Source organism: Pundamilia nyererei, unplaced genomic scaffold (genome assembly GCF_000239375.1).
Source record: "Pundamilia nyererei isolate P.nyererei 1_Seehausen unplaced genomic scaffold, PunNye1.0 scaffold00038, whole genome shotgun sequence".
NCBI classification, from domain to species: Eukaryota; Metazoa; Chordata; class Actinopteri; order Cichliformes; family Cichlidae; genus Pundamilia; species Pundamilia nyererei.
The window spans coordinates 4,239,036-4,255,908 of record NW_005187439.1 but is presented as its reverse complement, the minus strand read 5'-3'; the positions used below and the strand labels follow the sequence as shown (position 1 = coordinate 4,255,908).

Genomic DNA, 16,873 nt, shown 5'->3' with positions numbered 1-16,873 from the left:
GCAAGGTGCAACTAACGAAGTGATCGGTGGGTGTAATTTACTGTGAGTGGAAGTACAAATATATGAGCATATATACTTCAAGACACACTATGTATGTATGCAGCTAAAATATTTACATCAGCATGTCCCTTTACATAACAGATTACTGATGCTAGCCAACATGCATTACAGGGTTATCGTGCAAGTCACAGCAGGCATATAAAGCACACACACATACAGACACACGTACACACAGGGGGTGGATCACCGGATCCACAAAGCGTGACTGTCGGCACAAACGTACATATGCATAGGTTGCACCCACACGCGTACAATCTGTACGAGTTTAAGAGAACACAGACTGGCAAAACTCAAGTGCACACATTCACACTGGCACTGTGGAGTGACAGTGAAGTGTAAGCGTGGTGATTATAGTCTCAGAAGATGAGAGGAGTGAGGCGGAGAAAGGAGTGGAGGAGTGTTGAAGGGGGACAGGAGAGGAGGAGGAAAAAGGAAGGAGAGAAAAAAATACAAGGACGTTTAATATGCACAAAGCCTGGTTGCTGTCTTTCTGGTGAAACAATAAGACACCGCTAATCACTGCCTGCTACTTTTTTTTCCTTTTAACTCTAGTCATTTATTCTTCACATTTGGTTTTTGTTTGAGGCTATGAACTCACTGAATATTTTTCCCCATTTATTTGTTTGTCCATGTGTAACAAACTGCATTTTAATGGGACTGAATTTCATCTTTTCAAAACACGGATTCACATCTGACCTACTAAGATACACACCGATTACAATGTTTGTGATTTACTGGGAGAGACCTATTGCAAATTAGCACTTTAAATAAGGCTATCATTCCTGCGCGATCACATTACTGCGTGATCGTGCAAGCTTTCACTGCAGTTGAACTGTATCTGACTGACTCTTAAAAACTACCAACTCTCAGCTTGTGTTTAGCACTCCCAGATGTTATCTGTCATACTAATGTCAAGTGTTGGAAAACTTGTCATGGGCACTCGCATCGCATTTCATTCTATCAGTGGCATCTGCTAATATTACTCTGCAAGTACAGAATTGGCTCACAGTAGCTGCTGTGGTGCATCATCTATCGTCTACCATCTGTGCCTTTGTTATCAATCCATCATCTACGTGGGACAGTTTTATTATTAATATTGTGATATCAAGTATTGAAAGATCTATTGAAATATAACACATATGTCATTACTGGGCTTTTTTTCTTGCCTTGTTTCTGCTTAAAACTCATTTGGCATTGTGAGGTGAGGTAATAAAAAATAAAATAAAAATAAAAAAAAAACTCATCATAGGATTTACAGACGGAGGATAACTGAGGATGAGATACACGACCTCCCCTGAAATGAACATGGTCTTTTATCAGGTCTTTTATCAGAGCTTTATCAGACCAGCAGATAACACTACAGCAAAAAATTGTGTATGACAGATGACCTTCCCATGGCAGAACACTCATAACAGATGCTCTTCTCAACTGCCCTGCATAAAAGAGGACACAACTGATAACTGTCTATACAGTCTGCAGTGTGTGTGATAACCTTGTGTTGTGTGTGTGTGTGTGTGTGTGTGTGTGTGTGTGTGTGTGTGTGTGTGTGTGTGTGTGTGTGTGTGTGTACCAAGGAAGAAGTCAGCTATCAGGTTCAACTGTACGACAGTATTTTTAGTACTGCATATGAGGGGTCAGCGTAGTTTAACAAGAACTATGGAGATTAATGTAATTTTATTTACGTATTGCATGTAGTGTATCAGAATAAAACTGATATGTAACTGACAGTTAAAAACCCGGTTTATAAAAGGTACCTTCTCTCATGTATAAACGGTGGGAGATTTGCCAGAGCTACTGCAACACTAAACATTTACTTAAATAGATTTACTGTAAGGCCGAGAGCTCCATTTGTTTTCATAGTTGTGTTTTACGTATTTAGCTAGGTAGAAACTATTCTAAGTAGGGACAGCTGATGTAGTGGCAGATCATATTATAAGATTATCATGTGCATTTTTGTTATCTAGTTACAAGTTTAATATATTTTCACTCCAAAATTCATCTTTTGCTCAACTGCTCATTAATGCAAATGAGCCAATCACATGGCCGAAACTCAGCGCACTCAGACAAGCTTGGTGAAGAAGACCAAACCGAGCATTAAAATGGGTAAGAAAGGTGATTTAAGTGACTTTGAACATGTCATTGTTCAAATGGTGCCAGACAGACTGGTCTCATTTCAGAATCTGATGATCTTCTGGGATTTTTCCCGCAATACCACCTGTAGGGTTTCTCTGAATGCACAACAAGTTATAACAGAAGCATAAAGCCTACAGCAGCAGAAATCCACATTAGACACCACTCCTGTCTGCTAAGAATAGGACACTGATGCTACAGTTTGATTGGATGGCCAAAACTAAACAATAAAATATTGGAAAAACGTTGCCTGGCCTTCAGACTAGCCCTGCTCTGTCATTTAGACAATAGGATCATAATCTGGCATAAATACGATAAAAGAACAGAACAATGCTGCCTTTTATTAACAGGCTTTAGGCTGTTGGTGATGTAAATACGTGTGGCGAGTTTTGAAAGAAAGTTAACCAAAAGGAACGGACGAAAGATTTGAGACAACTTGTTTCAGATAAAGAAACAACCAATTATAAGATAAATGAAGATTACTGTGAAATCTGAGTTGTGTATAGCTACTCCAGTAGAGTCAGAATAAAAACACGGAGCAGGACATGAGCATAACGGCACTCATTTAAAACACCAAGAATTTTTATTCCATAGAGAAAAGAAAAAAAGGCCTTTTTGGCCCTCCACCTAATGTAAAATGCAGTGATTTCTGTTAAGTAAGGCGCTCCAACCCCCACCCTTTCACTCCCAAAGGCCCATTTCTAGTCAGAAAAACCCTAAACACGTATCTTGAAACGTGTCCAACATTACACTTGTTTCTGGACTTTAATTAATTATTGCAGTTTACAGTTATATGCTGAAAACGTAAAAGCTGGTCCAAAATGCATTCGCTCTGGGGTTTTTTAAAAAAAAAGTACTCTTTTGTAAAAGCATGACACACAAACAAGATCAAATGAGAACTTCCTTGTGTGGTTCTCACTGTAATTACTTGACTGTCAGCAACTGTGGCCGTGCTGCTCTTTTAGTGCAGGCTGCTTAAAATATTCATTTAATGAGTCTTTCAAAGTGCTGGTCAGTCAGAAGCAGCAGGGTAAATAAGAAATGAGACCAGGGAGTGGGGTAAGGAAGAAAGGCAAGGACAAGAACACATGCACAGAGTAGGATAACCCAAGGACAACATTCAGTGAAATCAGTGGGAATCTTCATGCTGAAGGAGAAGAGAGCAGAGGAGAGGAATATATTTGGGTTAATCATCACCAGTGAGGACTTAAGTCTCTAGAGAGGGAGGAGATGTAAAAAGACAGCCACAAAGACAGCCAGATATAACCACTGTTCGGAACACTTGACTCGTAACAGCGTGAGCCCTACCAGCAGGGAAATGTGGAGTGCGGATTGAAAAGTTTCCTATATCCTATAGATCCTACAGAAGCACAGCATCAAAAAGCAGCCTCTGAGTTTAAGGTGAAGCATGACAGTGGTGGTGCAGAGGGGCTGCATGTATATAGAAATCTAAGTGGATTCCTGAGAGTAATATGATTAAGAAAGCATCATTTTTCCAGTGAAACACCTGAACTTGTAATCTCATTACATGACATTACATAATTACATAATGGGTGAAATACTTCCATATAAACAGAGTGTGAATTGACAGAAAAAGTACCAACACATCTTGAATTATTTACATTTGTAATTGCAGCCACAGTGATTTAATTTCACACTCGGGTTTAAGTCTCATCACTTTAGTTGACTATATCTGCCCTGGTTATGTGACATTGACACAAAGCTCACTGGCCAAAACCAGGTCAGATCACTTCTACTGCATTGCAGGTGAACATCAACCCCCCCCCACACATAGACACACAAGCTCTACTCTATCATGATATAATTACATGGCCATACAGGAACCTCTGGCATCCACTGTCCAGAGATCATTGCCAATAAACAAGTCCTATGATTGGCTGGAAGCCTTGCCCAGCAGACCTGCCCTATATTTCCTGTTGACATGTGTTGGATTGGCATTAACCGTTTGTCGGCTGGAAAAGGGAACGGCAGGGTGGGGTGGTGGGAAGATGTAATGAGAAGCCCGACTACTACTCTATTCATAAATTTGAATGTTCAGTATGTGAACCAAGTGTTATGACTACAACAACCAACGAATTGTGACACTTTTTGGTTGTAACTAATAGTTTCTTGATAGAGTTCACTGTCCAGTTGACTGCCTGCATCACAGACACTGCTTCTCTGCTGTGGCTGTCTGAATATCTGCCCGTGTGTGTCTGAGAGAAAGAGAGGGAGAGTCAGATGAGTATCCCGTGCTAAAGGCATGTAGGCGTACAGGCGCATGGCCCTCAGCTGCCAAATGCCTGGGGTGCCTTTGCTCTGATGACCCCACCCTCCCCTCAGCTACCATCTCCATCTGCTGATCCTAAACAAATGCTCCTCTTAAGTTGGTGAAACCAGGGCTGTAAACTCACCGACCCTACCTGCTGCCTGAGAAATATTACAACATCATAAAAGGCCTAAACCAAATCCCACTTATAAAGTAGAGCAGCAAGCCATCAGGGCTGCCATAAAGCGTGAATGCAGCAGCAGCCCATGTCACAAAGGTCATGGAGCTATAAAAAGGACTTTGAGTAGAAGTAGTATGCAGCAGCTCTGTTGGCTCTAGCATAGCCCTGCTATTTCACAGAACATGGCTCATCCATTAGTAAGGAGCGCAGCACGGGCCTCGCGCACCGCTCAGTCAGGTCAGATCAGTCACCCTATCAAATGTTGAAGCAGAGAGGTTACACTGTGCCTCCGAAAAATGGTGGAAAGCAGCTGCACTGCCCGATAAAGCAGCTGGAGTGAAATTATGCAGAAGTCCAATGATAGCATAATCTATAGGAAGTGTATTTATACTCTGTGTGTCTGTGTATGTGTAACTTTAAGTCTCATTAAACCAATCTCTAGAATTAACTGCTAGCCTCTTGCAGTTAATAGAGGCCGGATAATCTAGGATGGGTTTAATCTCATTAAATGCTGCACAATGCAATAAAATTCAGGCAAAAAATGAGATACAATTACTGCCAAGAATAATGTGACACCACAATTAGAACAATGTTTGTTGCAGTCGACTTCTTCTATTTTTTATAGAAACTTACATTTTTATAAAAAGCTTGTCTGCAAAGTTTAATATTAGACTATATTTTCGTTACGGCTTAGTAAGAAAGATAAATACAGACGCTCAGATCATATACCCTCTACCACCCTCGTAATGTTTGAAATCAGAAACACATTTGTAATTTCACTGCACAAAATGTTATGAGTTATGAGTGACAGTAGCAATGCTCATTTGTGTCTGATGCCTGCTGGAGCTGGAAATAGTATGCTGAAATACAATGCTAAAAGTGCATCACAACATCATCTCATTTATTTATTACACTGCACTGTTTCCAAGTGTCTGCCTAGTAAAGGAGATGAACACACATGAGTTTAGCCTGACTATATAAACGTTCAAGTCTAATATTTTCAAACATTATTATTGAATTTTATACCCAGGAGCCTGACCTTTAAGAAGCACATAATCGTGAACACACAAAGCATAATTTTTTTAAATTGTCTGCATACGACACTGATACTTTAACAATGGTTTGGTAAGAAAATTAATATCTACAAACTGACAAGCCGAACTGAGGGTAACATTTGAGAGAGAAGGCAGATAAGGACAGACATTTCAGGATCAAGCCCTCTGCTTCATGCCTGTTAAAATGCCTTTTCTACCACACTCAACATTTTAACACACAATCCGTTGGTGAGCGTATGTCAAGGCAGGGTAACAGTCAAGTGACAGTGTGGTGCCACCTGGCAGGGCCACGGCAGTGGTTCTCCAGTTACGAGGCTGCAAGGGCAGCAGGAGATTTACACTGGGCAAGTGGTGGTGTAAATTGCCACGGCGACCACAGTGGCGCTCGACTGGCTTTGGTGGCAAAGGCATTTAGCCTTGGCTTTGGTTTAAGTCATTACTGGCTGAGTAGCATGTGACATTAATTACGGTGGTTACAGAGTCTATGTTATTCAGAAGAAACAAAATCCCAATATATAGAAAAACCTTTTCACTTTACATTATTATACAAGCCAGTATTTGAAGACTGACTGATTTATTGATACGCCCATATTATCCTGCAACACGTGCAGCAGAATATGAATTGCAGCTAAACAACTAAACAAGATGGTTTCAAGATAAGCAGTGTGTATAGGGTTGGTTATCAGTCATGCCTGCTCTGTTCTCTGCTGTGCTGAGTTTTACTTCTCTTCTGCCCCCCTTTGCTTTTCACATTTGCATGTATGCATGTAGAGGGCAGGAAGATCCCAGAATAGAGCATACAGCTAAATAGAAATTACTGCAGCTGAAAATAGCTTCGACTTTAATGGTCCTGACTGATTTACGTTGAACTCTTTGGACTTGATTTAAAGACAATTACTGCTACGATCTTTCCTGCAGTCATATATAGAGCACACGAACAATACCCTACAATTTGTTCTCCAGGGGTTCCTCAACACAACTCAGAAACAGGGTAGAGTAAAAGGTGAACCAGTGTTGAGCAAACCTACTGTATGACTGTCACATCACCATACTAGTGCTGTTTCTACTGCTGCTAGGGCTTTTCCAGCTCCCTCCATTTCTTGTAAACAGACATGATTTATAAGAAATTAAAAGTTTGTCCTATGAAGTGGCATCTGAGAAGGAAACCAAATTTTGCTGCTACATTTTGCTTATATAACTGTCTACACTACAGGTGGGGGTGTTGACCACTGGGACAGAGAAGCTATGAACAACTTAGTCATTTTTGAATGGTTGCAAATTGTACTTTTAGCTCATGAATTAACAGTTAAATATAGCAACAGTGGTGTTGTTTGAGATCACACTTTGGCTCCCATGGAAGCTGTGATTCAATCGAACTGGATGCATATGTGATATAACACTGAAATAAGTTGTGCTTACCTCTTGCAGATAACTTTTTGGTGTTGATTATTTTAGCAGCATACTCCTGTCCTGTGCACAGCTTAACACATCTGCGCACCACTGAAAATGCTCCCCTGGAAAACACAGAAAAAAAACCCCATTGACTAACATTTCATGCATGGTTATCATAGGACAACTCTATCAGGAAAAAATAACTAACAGCTGAAACAACACTTCATTTCTTTATCATAAATTAACAAGTTGGGACCATTGTTCTCATGCAAATTCTTGAGTGGTTATGGACCTTGAATAATAATGAGCATGGTGAAGGTTTTGCTGAGTGAACAAATTTGCACACAACTTTGCAGAATGAGCATTTTTCAGACTCAGAACATAACAGAACTGATAACACTTTTCATGTTCACCGTGGATACATTAAACACTTTGCTGCTTAGTTAATAAGATCCCATGAGATCTCCAGTTAGGATACAAGTAATGCGAACACATGTGGGATGTCGAAAGGTAAATTGGTAAAATGTAAGAGCTAAACTGGTCTCTCAAACACATTAGATGTAGAGTCACACAGCCCATATTATCAGCCAACACTAGCCCATCACGGATATATCAATATCAATATTATGTTGTTTGATATGCATGAATATGATTTTCTTTTTGTCAGGACATAAAGCTTAAAATTTGTTTCACTTACAACCGTGTTTGTACCTGGAACCCATAGAGACCTGCGGGTGTAGTTTGTGTTCTTATTCCTGCGTTATTCGTTTTATTTCTTTGTTTTGTAATGTACCAAATGTTTTCAGTGGGTGACAGGTCTGGACTATGGGCAGGTCTCCTATTGTGACATTTATGCATGATGTCTTTGCACCTTATGTTTTGTACCTTCAAATACTGTCGGTCTTACTTTAATCCAAAATAAATAAATACATTTAAATAAGCAAAAAGTAAATAAGCAGAATATTCCCCTCAAAACTAATGATAATACATTTTAAAAATGAGAGAGAGCGAAAAAGAGAACGACCATCTGTAGGACAGCACGTCGCCCCAATACCTGAATGTTTTTCACTGCGCCATCACAGATGTTTAGAATTTGTTTTTTCCTTTAGATCCACCAGTATAACTTAACACACAATATATTTGACATACCAGATTCAAAAGTTCAGTATTGTTTAGGCACGTTTAGCCAAACACAAAATCAAATCATAATACCGTACAGTATTGTGTTATTGAAGGGTCTTTACCTTATAATATAAAGTGCCTTTAGACAACTGTTGTTGTGATTTGGCGTTATATAAATCAAATTAAACTGAATGAAAACTGAATTACTGCCAACTCATCTAAACCTTCGTTTTAGTGTCCAAAGCCAAATTTTGCTATTACATCTATGCATTTCTGCAAAATATAACCATTAATTTCAATAAACGCTCAACCAAAAACAAATGTTTGAATATACTTATACAAACCAAGGCTGGACAAGACTACATAGTCCTGTCCAGCCTTGGTTTTGATTTAGTTGTGTGTGAAACAGTCTGATGTTGAATGGTGCCACTAGTCTGCCTTCACACTGGGATAGTTGCAGACAGCCAACAAGGTCAGTGCCAAAGGTGAAGGCCAGCTGACCTGACACTGGGGTAAACTTCTATATAAAAGGCACAAACTCTAGAATACAAAGGGCATTTCATCACTTTTTCAACAACAAGCTGAAGTGCATTTAATGCCCCAACGTCAAGGTCATTACTGTCAATCAGAATTCTGATAAAGAATCAACTCGCCTGAAGCAATACACTCACATACACAAACAAACACATATGCTACTGACACCAAACTCCACAGCTGTGCTTGGAAAGTTCATAATCCATGAGGTAAGTAGCTAACGTCTGGACTAAATATGCTTTAACACACATAGACGGTTAAATGGGGTAACAGGTCATGAATCACGACTGTGGTCTGACATCCAGAAAGTTGACATGGAGAGATTTAAACATGCCTAAAACTATTTTTGAGGGAAAAACACTGGTGCCTGCAGAAGTGAAGAGTTTTGTAACTGGATAAGTCTGAGCTTCTGGTATGCTGTTACAGTCTCCCTCTGATGTGGAAGAATTAAATACTGTGTGGTGTGTAAATCTATACTCTTAGGTTTCAAGCCTAACTGAGACAAACAACAAAAAATGTGTTTAAAAAGTCTTCAAAAGTCTTTCAAAAGCCTTTGTGCTGTTACAGACTTCTTTTTAGCAGCTGTGCAGCAGAAGGACAAACACAAGCTACACTCAAGCCTCTGCGATTGTTCACGATATTGTTCTTCAAGCTGTTTAGCTTGTTATCGGTGTTCTAATTGAGATCAATTCGACCAATTTAAGCAATGATGTGCATTACTTCTGTGCAAGAACAAACACAGAAGCATTATCTAACCAGGAGCCAGTGTTCAGCACACCTCAATCGGTGCTGTGGTGTTTCTATTAAAACAAGCCTGGCAATATTTGTAACAAACGGGCTAAGCACACTAAAGCAAAAGGAGCGAGCTTAAATGTCACAAGTCCTGCTAAGAAAGTGACACCAGCAGAGAGCGAGCACACAATCATTAGCTCTCCTCAGATGTTGGATTAGTATTACAAAGTTCCAGAGAGTGTTACCGTAAGGATGCCAAGCCACTCACACCTGCACTCCTTCCTCCAAGCTTTATGTGCCTGGGTGAATAATAAGATGGGCCTACAGAAAAAGCTTTTTGCATACCGGGGGGGTGCAGCTTAGTCCCTCATGCACCCAGAGCTTCAAAGCCGGTAGTTTCTGGTAGAAGTTGAGATTTATCTCAACACAGCGAAACCAATGCATTTGATAAGTTACAGTCTTTATAATGTCTTTTTTTTTTTTCCAAATCAACAGCCGGCACCATAGAATGAAATCTCATAGGGTTCAGGAGGCATTGGAGCTACGCTGGCATAATGATCCCTGCGAACAGTATTTATTACTTATGGGATGAAAAGAGAATGGGAGGGATGCAGTGTTGTAAATTAGTCTGAGCCCCGTGTCTTCTACAGCAGTCAGTCACATAGACGATGACTCTGTCTATTTATGCTCGCTCAATAACAATAACCCACCAAGGAAACAGGACTTGAGTATATACACTCCCCTCCTGTAAGTGAAGACTCTGAAGAATTCATAGATTGCACTTCACTATGGATGGCAGCCGTGGCTAGATTAGCTCCACGGCAGTTGCAGTGCATGAAATTGAAATGGCGACCTAGATTCATGACTTCAAAATATTCATATAAACTAATCACTAATTTACCTCTCTGCTACAAGTCCCTGCATTAAGTGTGCTTTGTAAAACCCATCATCACCACAATATGGTTAAACACCAGATATGCTTTTTATCTAACTTTCTGTTTCTCATAATCAATCACAGATAACTGTGGTTTTTTTGGGTGGGTTTTAAGTTAGCAAGGAGTGAATGTAAATATTCAAAATCAAAGGCTTCTAGTGACGCATCTTTTCAGTTCCTTTTATTAATCCTTCAATGAATCTTGACATATTTGCATATTAGGTGCGTATTTTACCAGCCTTTGAAGAGAGATATCAAATGAGCTGTCACAAACACCTGTTAACACTCCAAATGTACAAAATAGTACTATGCCGTCATGTTTAAAAAGTCTCTCCGCACCTATGAATAATCCTGCTATCTTTCCACAGGCCTGTAAATAATATAAATCTAGAACAACGCTTAATAGATTAAAAGAATACTTTAACATGGCTCGTTTTCCCATTGTTTTTAAATAGATTAAAGATTCAAGCCAACAAAGTCCAAGAAAAACACGATTTCCATGTTTATACATCATCATGCAACAGCTAATAAAACTTAAAGAAAAATATCTTTCATTATATAATCTTTGGAACACGGAGGTGGATTACATTAGAGCAGGGACGTCAAACTCATTTTACATCGAGGGCCACATATAGCCCACTTTGATCGTAAGTGGGCCAGACCAGTGAAACTCCCCTTTCTCTCTGTGTAAAGAAGATTAACTAAACATTTATTCACTGAGAGATCTTAACATAAGAAAACGAAGTGCAATTTCAACAGCACATCTCAATTTTTCCAACATCATAAAGAAATGCTGCTGTAGTAAATTAAATAAATCTGTCAGCACCACTTAAATGAAAGTAATGCAGTTTTTTTTTTGTTTTTACCTGTGGATCTATTGTAAAAAAAATAAAAATTGAAGTCTTTGTCCGACCAATTCTGGTCCCCAGGCCTTATGTTCGACAGCCCTGCACTAGGGTCTTTTCCAGTGTTCCTCAATGACAGCATAGTTCAGTCTCTATTCTGTCAGAGCCACAAAGCTAACACAACATTAACTGCACTTCACTCCAGATAACTTGGCTGTTTCTGTGTTCTCATTGAAGTTGTCATCACTGTGGTGGCTGAATAAACAGCATTAGGCAAATCAAGCTAGCAGTACATAACGAGTGATATGAATGATAATCAAATAATGCCAGTACAAGATGCATGACGGGCTGCAGCAACAAAGTAAACAATAGACACAGAAGGATGATTTGAAATTGTCCCCTTTACTCCTTTGCCCCGTGCCAAGTGTAGATCACCTACTGTAATGAAATCACCAAAAGTTTTGTTTGCCTCTATATTAATTTTTTTTTTTATCTCTCATAATCATCGTGATTAAATTGTGATTATTTCAAATGAGTACTGATTAACCAAATTGAATCCCTTCAGCCTTCAGAACTGCCTTAATTCTTGGTGGCATAGATTAGACAAGGTGGTGGAAACAGTCCTCAGAGATTTTGGTCACGTTGGCATCACAGTTGGACATCAATGATGCAAATCCCCCGCTCCACCACATCCCAATGGAGCTATCTTGGATTCTGATCTGGTGGCTGTGGAGGCCATTTGACCACACTCAGCTCATCGTCACATTCAAGAAAGCAGTTTGAAATTATCTGAGCTGCACTGACATGATGCACCATCCTGCTGGAAGCAGCTGTCAGAAGATGGGTACACTGTGGTCCCAGAGTGGTGGAAGTGGTCAGCAACAATACTCAGATAGCCTGTGGCATTTAAAGGATGCTCAGATGGTAGTAAGGTGCCCAGAGTATGCCAAGAAAATATGCCCCTGCTTCATTACACAATTACTGAACTGTTAATATGAGTCGGGATGGATCCATGCTTCCATGTTGTTTACACCAAATTCTAAACCTAACGTCTGAATGTTGCAAGAGAAACTGAGACTCATCAGACCAGCCAGAAGTTTTCCAGTCAGTTGTGAACTGTAGCCTCAGTTTCCTCTTCTTAGCTGGTTAGACTGGAACTCTGTGTCTGCCCATCTACTTCGAGTCCAACATGTTGTGCGTTCCAAGGTTCAGAGGTTGTAACAAGCGGTCATTTGAGTTGCTGTAGCCTTTCTGTCAACTCAAAGGCACTTGTTCATTCTCTTCTGCCCTCAGGCATCAACAAAGCATTTTCATCCAGAGGAATCCCGTTCACTAGATATTTTCTCTTATTCGGACCATCTTCTGTAAACCCTAGAGGTGACTTTGCCCAGTTTCAACTTCAAGTGTAATTCAAGTAGCTGCCATGTGATTGGCTGATTAAACATTTGGGTTAACAAGCAGGTGAACAAGTGTACCTAACAAAGTGGCTGGTGTGTAGAATTCCAATTAAATACGAAAATATAACAAAATTTATACATAACAACTAAACTAAACATGCTTCTGGGAAGACGCAACAGCCACTGCTGGACAGGAAAGTGTGTGTTGGATTATTAAATGACTAGAAAATGAGAGCATCGATGCAAACCAACTAATTTTTATTTTTTTTAAATCACGAATAATTCGTTTTTTATAATTACGGGACACCACAACCATAACTTAAAATAACATTTAATGAACTGCCCAGCCCTTTTAAGGGCTACACACTACACACCGTGTGTCATGTTCAAAGATTAGGTTCAGACATATTACATACCTATTCCCTTCCCTCCATCTGTTATTATACACAGAAGTATTTAGTTACACAAATAATGAAACACTACGAGTTCAGTTTCCGTATTTTGTACTTTTAATTCCCTATGGTATCAAAACTTTCCACAACAACAATAGTACCTAGAATATATTTTGCATATGCACTGCCATATGATTGTTTTCTTCCTACAGTATGATAAAGTATGATTCCTATGGTTTTGACAGATCGGTTTTTATCGGATGGATTTTTTTTTTTTTTTTTTGCTTGCTGCTGCACTGCAGAATATCTTATCTGGTGTAATCTGCCACCATAGTGCTGCAAAAAAATGTCTTCTAGGGGAAAAAAGGCTGTTTGTTCATATAAAGGTTAGTAAAGCACACACACTTCAAACCAATGCAATAAAACAGGACAAAATGGTCAATCGAGATGCAGCCTTAAAGGGTTTTTTGATCGGATATTTATTGCATAGCTTTGCAGAAGACAGGAATGCCCGCAACTGTCATATGTGAAACCCTTAGTTTTTCTCTGTAAACTTTGACTCTTCGTCTTCAAAAAAGAAAAAAAAGCGTGCAACTGCACTTTCCATAAACCGCAGATGTCTTCTTTTCATCTGTGGTTCAAATGGTTACACCACAGGACTCTGCTGACACCCCACGTTTCTCCGTGTTTCACCGTGAAACGAGCGAACTCGTCAAAAACATCGGCAACGTTTTTGCAAATATTGTTGCCTCTGACGTCCGTTTCTCGTGATGATCAGGAAACAAACAAAACACTTGGTGAGCTTAAACAGAGGCGTGGGGGGGGGGTACTTTGAGAGCTGTCATCCCCGAAAAGGCGCACACACACGCGCACCATCAGAGCGCGCACACGCTCAGCACTGCTGGCCTGCAGACTCGCTCAGCTCTGCACTGCCTGGAAACCTGCCCTCCTCCTACATTTCAACTACACTACACTTTCTAGCAGACAGCTGTACCGCAAACATGCACAACTAAAATAATAAATACGTCAATTTTGACAGAGAAACAGCGACAGATACTCACTTCCCCAGCTCCTCGTACAGCTGATATTCATCTGTGAATCGCGTACAGGTTGTCGTGGCCATGTCTCTCCCCTGTCTCTCGCTTCTTCTTGTTAATGAACTCCGAAGATTCGCGGTTAGTTCGGGCTGAATGTGCGTAAAAAAAGTGCAGGTCCGCCCAACAGCGAGACGGCCGGTGGAGCGGAGAAGTGCCTTTTAGGAGGCGCCGAGTGACGGAGGGTTTGATATAAAGAGCCGAGGAAGCCTGGGTGGGTGTTCACTCTATCTCTCTTTCTCTCTCCCTCCCTCTCTCTGCACTATCTGACAGCTACCGCGCTCTGCGCTCCTATAAACAAGCCAGCTGAGCTACGACAAACCACTTCCTTTTGCGATTTTCACAATAAAAGCTTTGACACTGTCTACGTTCAAAAAAGAAAAAGTTGCAACCTTTGGTTTTCTATTCAACGGCCATTTATTTAGCCTAAGCACTGCCTTAGCATTTTTCCCCTGACCAGCCAACTAAGTGCATAAAGTTGGTTTTATATACATTTTTTAAACAAGATGCCAGTTTATGCAATGGTAAGAACATACTGACTGGAGTATTTGCATGAGTTAAATGAAATTATACTCAGCTATATTTCAATTCAGTTCAAATCAGTTTTATTCATACAGCGCCAAATCACAACAACAGCTGCCTCAAGGAGCTTTATATTGTAAGGTAGACCCTACAATAATACATACAGAGAAAAACCCAACAATCATATGACCCCCTGTGAGCAAGCACTTTGGCTACAGTGTCACAATGTTTTGTTTTGGGGTTTTTTTTTGTCTCTGCTGCTGTTTGGAAGCAGTCTGGCAGAGATTTTAAATGTCCCATATTTGGGCACCAGTTTAGCTCACTGGTTGAGCAGGTACTCATATGTCCTATAGTTAAAACAAGGTTGAAGTTTGACCCCAGTTCTTTGCTGTGTCTCTTCCCCTGCACTCTGTTCCCTGTCTAGTCTTCACTGCTAACCTGTCTATAAAGGGAAAAAATGCTCTACTGCTACTTCCTGTGTCCCTTCACCCTCAGAGGAGAACATTACATTTGGGTTTTCTGCACCTTATTTACCTCATCATTCTGCTCTGCATAGACCTGTTGCAGACAGGACCATAGGGCTCAGGTGGTTATGTCACCAGTACCACAGAAACAATTAAATTGTTTATGTTAATGCTGTTCATAATGTTATTTATGAAGACCCTAAAATACTACAGTTCTTCCTGGTGTGCAGGAAGAACTCCCTTTTAACAGGAAGACTCCTTCGGATGGACCGAAGAGTCAGGAAGGGGTATCGTTTTGTGGTTGTGTCTGTTTGAGTAGGTATTTTTCCAACATACTCCCATGCAGTTCTCTGAAAACACAACAGTGTGTAGTGCTGTTTGTAGTCTGAATACTTATTTGTTGAAAGGTGGAACCAGAGCAGGGAGAGGAATCAGGCTTTCCCCCATTCCAGAGTCCTCCGTGATTGGAGGAAACATGAAAAAACATCAAAGATAGACAAAAAAAAATACAGTAATCCATTGTTTTAACAATCAGTTTCTGTGGCTGATGGACCAACAACAGAACAAGAGAGACAGCAAGACCAGTTGTACCATATACTTTGGACACAGCCTCCATCTGGCAACAAATGCTCTCTGCAGGCGATCAAACTATCCTCAGCTGCCTGTCAATATAATGCCAACAGAGAACCGTGTTCAGCACCCATATATGTAACCAGCTGAGGGCGAGGGGAAAAAGAATATAAAGTAGAATAGCAAAGAGACAGGAAAGAAAAATTAAAGGATGTTTTACACTAACCTGGTTCACCTCTAATAAGCTTATATAGAAAAAAAAGGTCTAATCTTAAAAGTAGAGAGGGTCTGTCTTTTTCCCGACCCCAAACTCGGAGCTGGATCCAGAGGAGAGGTGAAGGCTCTGTCTTCTGTTCTATTTTTGGAAACTCTAGGAGCCACATGTAAGTCTGCAGTGCAAGAGCAAAGAGCACTGTTAGGATAAATTGGCACGATGTGAAAAGAAGGATTTAAAAGGGAGAAAATGAAGAGAAGCTAAAATGGGAGAACCATGACTTCTCTTTCCAGTGTTTGTTAGCACTCTTTCAGCAGCATTTTCAATCAGCTAAAAGCTTTTTAGAAGTTAACATATTTTTTGATTCCTACACATTTTCCAAGCTGATGATTCCTATTGGTATATTACCACAAGTGGAAGATTCCAGTCGGTGGAAAAGCACAAATGGAAAATATCACTAGCAAACAGCCATTGTTTCCATGAAATGGGTTGTATGCTGAAATTAATTTTTTTCATGTTATTTTACAGTCTTATGAGAATAAAAGCATTTTAGCTATTTGAAAAAGAAGAGTGCCCAGAGTTATTTGGTTTTTAAACATTGCTACTGACTATTGACTGGTTCACCTAAAATATTAAAGCTCACCCGAAAAGTGGGATAAGCCTGGCTAAGGGCTAGGTTATATAACCACATGGACCCTTTTCCAGCAGGAAGAACTGATCAGAAATTCATTACTTACAAAAAATAATTTTGAAGCTTTTTGAAAAAACGTGCATTATAGTGAGAAAATAAGAGAAAATAAACCACTCCTCTCACCATCGCTTTGGTCATGCCACCACATCAGGACTATTTTTTAGCTGCATGCAAGTTGACAGAAAACAGAGCTGGGTAGCATATAATTTATCCTTAAATCTAATAATTTTATTCATGCACCTTTGTGAAGATTAGTAATTAAATGTCATAGTTCA

General features: G+C 40.0%; 1 protein-coding gene across 1 annotated transcript in view; it reads right to left on the bottom strand.

Annotated features, from left to right (window-relative positions):
* The window catches only part of LOC102193647 (calcium/calmodulin-dependent protein kinase type II subunit beta-like), a 72,483-nt gene extending 58,070 nt beyond the window's left edge, over positions 1-14,413 (bottom strand). Inside the window, exons 1-2 of the mRNA XM_013910206.1 lie at positions 14,105-14,413; positions 7,115-7,209 (exon numbers count right to left, since the gene is read on the bottom strand). Of these exons, the coding sequence (XP_013765660.1) occupies positions 7,115-7,209; positions 14,105-14,166 (157 nt within the window). The 5' untranslated portion in view covers positions 14,167-14,413. The remainder of the gene's footprint in view (positions 1-7,114; positions 7,210-14,104) is intronic.
* Between the last annotated feature and the right edge of the window lie 2,460 nt (positions 14,414-16,873).